General features: G+C 27.3%; 1 protein-coding gene across 1 annotated transcript in view; it reads right to left on the bottom strand.

Annotated features, from left to right (window-relative positions):
- LOC129616391 (homeotic protein deformed) overlaps positions 1-7,637 on the bottom strand; it is a 40,104-nt gene extending 32,467 nt beyond the window's left edge. The window contains exon 1 of the mRNA XM_055532013.1: positions 7,290-7,637. Within this exon, the coding sequence (XP_055387988.1) occupies positions 7,290-7,575 (286 nt within the window). The 5' untranslated portion in view covers positions 7,576-7,637. The remainder of the gene's footprint in view (positions 1-7,289) is intronic.
- Between the last annotated feature and the right edge of the window lie 1,206 nt (positions 7,638-8,843).

An 8,843-nucleotide genomic window follows, 5' to 3' on the forward strand; every position in this document is an offset into this window, starting at 1 on the left:
AAATAAGAGATTAGATATAGTGCTTTAAATATAATTTTTCTATATCTTTGCAACTTCTTAAATCAATATAATATTCTAAAAATTCGCTAACATAAATATACAAAATGGTTAAAAATAAGATTTCAATTAGAGATAGTAGTACCTGTGCTAGTGATACTTGTTGTGTTACTGGCTGCAATAGCAAAATGAATGTTGCTGAAGGTATACATTTATACAAATTTAGAAAAAATGAAAATATAATTCATAAGTGGTACCACAATTTGCAAATAAACTTAAATATAATTTCAAAATCAAAAAGAAAAATTTGCCCAAAGCATTTTGATAAAACAATTGTAGGTAAGAAAAAGCTTCTAGATGGTGCTATCCCGACAAATTTTCTTGGTCATAAAAAGGATATTCAATTATTTATACCATCTAAATTAAATACTTGTAAGAAGAGAATACAAAGGAAATGTGTTGCACCTAACTGTAAAATGTCAACACAGAAAAAACCTTTATTTAGTTTCCCTACAAATGCCGAGTTGAGACAAAAGTGGATTGATCTTTTTCATTTGCAAAACAATAATTGCACAAAATATTTATATGCTTGTCAAGATCATTTTGAGAGTCAAAATATTGGGAAAAAAAATCTTAGAAAAAATGTCATACCTACAAAAAATTTAGTTTTATCAAATGTTCAAAACGACACCAGCCTTACAAACCTTGTTGACACTTTAAAAAAAAATGACGATATTTACAATTTTGATTTAGAATCTTCCGTTGGAACTGTTCAAATTCCCAAACGTGTTTATGAAGGTCCCGCATCAAAATCAACAAATATATGCTATGAATCTTTAACGTTGGAGGACATCCCAAATTTACCATCTCCTATCAAGAAGCGAAGAACATCAGAAGTTTCAGAAATATTGTTTTGTTATCAATGCAAACTTAAAGAAGAAAATTTAGTATATTTCAAAAAACAAACACAACAATACGCAACTAAATGCCAAAAGCTACGGGAGGAAAATATTGAATTAAAAAATAAATTAAAAAAATTTCAAAATGAGCAGGATAACATACAAAATCAAATAGAAATGCTGGAACATGTTAATAACAACACAAAACAATTTTGTAAAATGCTTTTGTCAAATAAAAATTTGTATAATGCCGATCAAAAACATTTAGCACAAAATATAAATTTTAAATCTGCCTCATTTTATTCTTTTTTAAGAGACGAACTGAAATTGCACCTACCAAGTCAATCATCTATTTATAATTGGTGTCCAATAAAAAACCTTCAACCTGGTTTTAATACTTGTTTAGTAAATAATTTACAAAATTTAGTAAATAAAATGGATGATCAATATAAACAAGTTGTACTAATGATTGATGAAATTCATATTCGAAGAGACCTCACTTACAATCTATCTCAAGACCTTATTGATGGAGTAACCGATTATGGTGCTTATGAAAGGGAAAAATCCATTGGGAAACAAATATGTGTTATATGATTAGAAATGATTCTTTATTAAATTTACCATCAGAACAACTAATAAAATACAAAAATTTCGAAATCCGAAACAAATCCGATCAAATATTCTTAAAAATTCCGAGCGATAAGTTTTTCGAAATATGTAACCAAAATTTTAATGTATTTAAACATATTTTTGACAATTTTTGGCACAATGTAAATTTAAAAAAACAAATAGTGGAAGCATGTGTCTCAAAAACAAATGAATTATATCCCGACTGGTTTGATCCAGAAAATGAATGTTATGATCATCGAAAAACTATATTAGATTTCCTTGTTCTCGTTTTATTGCGAAAAAATTGCTCCTGGTTAGCGAAAAATTTCACAGAGCCATTCAATAGAACATCTTCTTCACATCATCGACTACTAATTTTGCAGCAATAAAGATCATTCAATAAATACTTCGATAGTTTTATACCATAGAAAACTTTACTACTATTAAAGTCTCATCAAACATCATGAATATTAAATTTATCTGACTTAAATAACTGAAATTTCTTTTATACTAAAAATCTTCTCTTCTAAAATACTTTAGAAGAATTTTCAGATCAAAAAGGAAATTATATTTTGTTAATGCTTATTAAATATGTATGTATATATGTATGTACATATGTATGCATGTGCGTACCTAAAAAAAAATAAAAATTCTTGAAAAATAAATACGAACAATTATTATTACTTTAAATAATATAAAAAACTATTTAAATTAACTCATGTAACCAAAATCAATTTTTAATTTTGCAAAAAAGTACCATTATTTTTGTTATTCAAGCCATACATATTACCTACTTTTGTTTTTAAATATCATATTGGATCAAGAAAAAGAACTTAAAAAATTTTCAAATACATATGTAAATAGTTTTCTACTAATTGGTAAATTATTATTGAATACACATATTGAATTTGAATACAAAAAAAGTGTGTGTTGATTTAATATTGAAGAATTATGATGCAGTTCGTATGTGTTTGTAAGTATATATGTATATTAATATTTTATTTATTGTCAATTCTTAATTTTATTCTTAATTCTGAATTCATTTGAACGTATATGTTCACAACAGTAATAATAAAATTCATATATGGTATACATACGAGTATACATATGTACGAGTATGTATGCATCATTCAACAAACACTTTGTTAAACCGAACAACACCATATTACACATAACAAAATTTGTTATTGCTTTTTCACATTCCTTATTCCAAAACAAATTTTTTTGTTTTTTTTTCTTTTTAAGCTCAAACACACCACATTATGTTGAGGTGAATAGCTAATCGTTGTCACAAAGTAGAGATGAAAAAAAATGTTCTTTTTAGACTTTTGCGATTCTTTATAAATATACATTCTTTGCTTTGATGTTATCACATAATCTTTCTTATTATATGCAATGTGGTCGGTAGAAATATTAAGAACTTGGTTTTTGTGCTTTAAAATAAGAAAAAATAAGTAATTTAAGAATTTTAGTATCAATAGCTGGGAAATTTATGAAAATGTTACCACATTAAATACAAAGTTACCAAGTTATTAAACGAAAATAACGTTAGCATTCTTGATATTTGAGAAGTGTAATTTATAGCCCCACTGTGTGGACTTTGTGCTACTTAAATCTATAGATTTTGAATATAGAGACAGTCTCTTTAACGAATCTGGGGCTAGGCGGAGTTTGTATCGAACGTTAAATACAGTGCTTCCTTAAAGTTCATGCCTTTTTAAATATCCCATTTTTTCAAATGTAATGTTAAGTTTAAAAAGGTATTTATGATGGGACTCTTTCGGTTTTTAGATCAGTGTAGTCGTTTGTAAAAAATCAAAATCATAAAAAAAAAAATCGAGCGTAGATACAACAAGTTAAACTTACAACTAAAACTGTATGTATTTACAATAATTCCGTAATTAAAAAATTTAATGTTATTTGTACATTTTTGTGTCCATTATTTGTACATTTTTGGGAAAGTATCGGTAATTGATGAATTTAAACAGTCATCCAATTGCCACAGCTGTACTCTTTTCATTTTAATACATTTTTATGTTAGAGAATAGTGGATGGTTTAAGGTAGGTAATTTTTAAAATAAAAACAAAAAATTTTTCAGCATTTCAAAAATAATTTCTTGTTTCTCGATGTATTCAAAATCAGTTTAGATGTAGAGAAAGATTAGCCTACCTTTAATAGACATAGTAAACGTCTGTTTAAATTTAAATTCGTTAAAGTGGAAAAAATTGTGGCTTTGAATTGCCATTTGAGCTCAAAAGATACTTTCTGTACATAAACCTTTTTACTTTTTAGCACTTTTCCAAAAAATTTTTGAAAAAAAGTGCTTATTAGTTTCACTCTGTCCGTCCGTCTGTCAGTCCGTCCGTCCGTGGACACTTTTTTTGTTTACAAAACTTCTACACCCTTGAAGATAGAAAGCTGAAATAGATCTTTACTAGAAATTTATTTCCGTAGAACAAAATTTTTACCTATCTCCCCCCCTCTAGAAGTTAAACCCCCCTAAAACCCTAAAAATGCCATTTTTTAACTATTTACTGTAGTAGAACCAGATGCATTTTTCAAATTTTGCAAACGCAGAAAAGCAATGGGTAGCTTTTTCAATCACGGCATACTTCAACTTCAAGAAAACAAAATGGCCGTTAAATTTTACCGTTACATAACATCCATTTTTTTCAAATTTTTTATGTTGTTTTTCTTCTAACCTGGGGTTGTGTGAGCCTGAAATTTTAGTAACTTTTAGGCACTAACAAATGGTTCATTTCGTTTGAAGAAAATTTATTTCCATCTCCACCCCCTCTCAACTTATCGCCTCTTGAAATTTGTAAAATTTGAATATTTGCCGCCATATATTTCCGAAACCGCAAGCTTGTTCAAATTTCTATAAACGCAAAAAGCTAACAGTAAATTCCATGACATTAAAAAATATAATTATTTTTCTTAACTCACACAATTAACTCTTAAAATCGAGCATTATGTTAACCCCACTTCATATTAATTTTTGCTTTAATTCAAAGACTGCATGTATGCATCATCCTAAATATATGCAATCCTAGAAATAGTTTTGTATATGAAGGAAAATAATTTTAATAGTGTGATAGGTATACATAGACTGTAGAGAAAAGCAGAATTTTCACTTGTTAAAGGGAAAAGTGCTACAATACAAACCATTAGTTTGACCCAACTTTATTTAATGGAATAAAGAAAGAAAAATTGTCTATTTGACAATTAATTGTTAGTATTTGATGGGCTAATTTAATATTTGATTTGATATAACATCGACCAATTTTTTTCTTTCCAAAATTCTTACCACCTGGAGGAGCGTTGAAAGGCATAAAAGTAATCATATTTTCATAGAAAATCGATTTCAATTCTTGAAAATGAAGTATAAGATTGTATTATTCGTTGACATTGGGAGGTTTAATTGACAGATAATACAGAATATAAAAATTGTTAAAATTTCTGGCAGCTTTTATTTCCTAAAATAACTAATAATTTTTAAGATGACCATTCTAATTTAAAAGTAAATAAAAAATAAAAATAGCGACAATTTTTTTACTCAAACAATTCTTTTGCTCAATCTTTTAGATCATAAAAGATATTTTATTACTTTGTGGTTAATGTCATTTGCTATAGAAATTTGCTATAAAAATATCGAAATAAAGGAAATTAAAAAAAATGGATAAATTGGAGCTCTATCAAAATTAAAATGTTTGTTTTTGCGAAAATTGTTAGCTCTTTTAAATTTTAGTCTTTACTATTAGCTCTTTTAAGAAATTTTTATTTGATTGTTCTACCATTTTTAAACAAGAAGTTATAAGTCAAGAAATTTGAGCGGGACCCAGTTCCTAACAATCTAGTTTGACACCTAGTTCAGACCAAAAAGTTTGTGTATTTTTACGGTAAAGCACTTATTATTATTAAATAAACTTTATAGGCAAATGTGCAATATTAATTTTAGTAAACCCACTAACTTGCATAAAAAATTGTAGCAATCAAGCAACAGCCCACCTATTAAAAATTTAATTTCTTAAGTCGACCAAATTTACAATTCCTTTCAATAGTAAAGTATTATTCCACAGAAGGACATTGGTTTTAGTACAGTAACATTGTTAATATTTTACTTTCTAAGGCTTTCATGTAAAATTTTACTTTCTAAAGCTTTCATGTTTACCATGTGCGCATTAAGTCTTCAGTTTATTTTTTTTTTTTAAAATAGAATTATGCGAAAATGGCGATTTTGGTGCCTAAGTTTATCTCAAGTAATCTTGTGAAATATTACCCGGTTGTATATTAAGTACCCAACATGTTCCTTCAAAAATTTAATGGCTGAACTTTTATGTTTTAACTGGATTATGATCCTTCGAAAGTGATTATATGAATACCCTTCATCTAGTAATTATAAACACTCAAAATAATATTAATTATTTCAGTGTTTATACTCAATTATTGTAATAATAATTGAGTTATGAGTTAATTCAGTTATAACTATTATGCTTATATAAATATTCGATGAATTTTGATATCATTGACAGTCTTATAATATTATATACGATACAATAATTATAATTATAATATTGCATAAAGTGTATTGTTTTAATACAAAAATTTCATTTTTATGTAGGATTTAAAATTTTTTTTAATTAGCTTGTGCAAAGTAACTTTATTTCATAGCCTATTTCTTCTAATAGTAAACAAGAAAACGGTTGCAATAGAAGAAAAATCTGATAACCGACTGCAATGTATATTTTTTAGATTAGTAAAAGTATTCCAGAAGATTATGAAAATGCGTTTTAAACACTTCTTTACAATTTTAAGGACACTAATTAGCTTTTAGTTAACATACCTAGGAAAATGTGAATTTGGCTCTTAGTAGTTTAATTTTGTGTCGCTCGAATTATACGAAAAGTTCGTCAGTAACTTCAGATAACAATCAGAACTCAAATATTAAATTTCAAGAAATTTCAGCAATTCGTTCCGTAGGTATGGTAAAATATGTAAAATCGGTCCTCAGATTAGTTTACCCAAAAAAATTATAGACTCATTGTTTTAACACCCCGAGTTTAAATATTAAATTTCAACGAAATCGGTTGATTGTTTATACTCTTTATATACGCAAAAATCTATATTTGACCTGTAGTAAACCTCCAGTTGCTGACACCTGATTTCTTCCAAAAGTTAGGAGGTTTCGCGTACGGTCGATAAAGCTTATATATGAAATTTCCAGTAAATTCTTCAAAATGGTCAAAAATATAAAACAGGTCCGTTAAAAAGTCCAGTTCCCGGGGCCTGATATATCCAAAAGTTGATCAATTCGTGACATAGCTAAAAAAAACTCACAAAAAATTTCATGAAAATTCATAAAATTTCATGAAAATCGGTTCAGTCGAACTTCATATACACGCGTACATACAGACAGACAGACAGACAAACAGACAAACCGACACCTGTTCTAATAGTTTATTTACGTTTACTAACTATAATGGAGAAGGGTGTTCCCACCGAAAACTTGATATGCAAAATTTGTTGCCATCACATAACCTTCCTTATTTTATGCAATGCGGTCGGTAAATATCCAAAAGACATGTACTAAGAACTTCATTCTAACAGTACTATTATTCTATTTAATAATTGGCAGCATTCACTTTAAGTTCGAACGGCAGTGCAGTAAAAATTCTTTAGTAAAACTTAATACATCAAATTTGATAATTCGACTGCTCTTAGTTGGCAAATAATGAACTTTGGTTGTTCTTATGAATAATGAAATTGGAAAAAAAAAATTTTACCTAATTCCTGTAATCCTAAAACAGTATTTGTTGGTTCTGTGATTGGACATTGCAATGGCATATCCATAATTTGATGATTACTTTGTGTTGTGACTGCAGCAGCGGTAGTATTATAATAATTACCAAAATATGGACTACTACAATTACTAGTTGTATAATTATTACTTTGGCCAGAATGTATTTGTGTTGAATAATTATGATGATAAAAACTATTCATTGCTTGATTATGATGTGGCGAATAATTGTGATAATTTTGGGGCATATTTCCTCCATTATTTGAATTCATTGAGAAATAATCTGATATAGATGAAGATTGTATTGAGGAACCCGAAGATGGTAGAAAATACCCACTATAATTTTGGCATTCATCGGTTGCTTGAGTATATTTTGGATCCAAATTATTTGATGATATATGATGATGGTGGTGATGGTTTTGTACATGTGGTGTATGCGAATAACCCATTAGAAATGAACTCATAATTTATTTTATATTAGTGTAGAATTAAATAGAAATCAATTTGTTATAGTACTAATAATATTATAATAATATTTAAACATTTAACACTTAATATGAAAATTTTATTTTATTTCACTGAAATGCAAAAAATTATAAAAATATGGCATAAAAAGAAACAAAAGACGCTATAACCAATTAATTAGTTAATTGATTTTTTACTTTTTCTCACTTGTTTTTAATTATACATAAAATATTGTTGAAATTTTTATTATTATAATTATTAGGAAAACTTTTATTTATTCTTTTTTTTTTACTTTTGCTTTCTTCTTTTATTATAAAATTTTTTATTAATCATACAATGACGTAACCAAAATTAAGTTTTTTTTCTTATTCCTTTTGTTAATAATTTTAGAAATAAAAAAAAATAATAATTATTAAAATGCAACGTGCCTAATAAACGACTCTCGGCGCGATTTTATGTCTGCAAGAAATATTATACATGGTATCGAAAAAGTGTACCGTAATGGTTAATGTTCCACGCACTACATAAAAATTATATTTCTTGATTGTATGTTGTCAGTATTGTCAATTTCCTGTCAGTACCTCTTAACTACACCAAACTCAAAATAATGCTTTCGTCAGCTGTGTGAAGGTGTAAACTTTTTTTTAATATAGAAACGAATCTTTATTTACAATTTTTTATTTGTGCAAGAGACTACTCTATAAAGTAAAATGAAATAATTGAGGAATTGAAATAGCACACACTTACAAAATTTTAGAATTTACGAGTTTTACATCTCACGCGTTTGCACGTAGGAAATGTATTTGCGAGTGTGTTAGTTAACTGCCATTTGTTAACGTGATTTAATACAATCGCATTCAAAATTGTTTGTCTCCATATTGGATTTGAGGCCACGCCTTATTTCATTTTTTTTTTATCACAAAAATATTGATACAGTAAAATCTTTTTAAAATCAACACTGCTTCAAAAGTATATCGCTTTTGACGAAAAATTTAAAATTTGTGAATGTACAGAAATATCGTAAAAAATAAATAAATCGTTTAATTCTCCTACACAATATTGGTTGATTTGTTTT

Source organism: Condylostylus longicornis, unplaced genomic scaffold, assembly GCF_029603195.1.
Source record: "Condylostylus longicornis isolate FDR11 unplaced genomic scaffold, ASM2960319v2 ptg000194l, whole genome shotgun sequence".
Taxonomy (NCBI): domain Eukaryota; kingdom Metazoa; phylum Arthropoda; class Insecta; order Diptera; family Dolichopodidae; genus Condylostylus; species Condylostylus longicornis.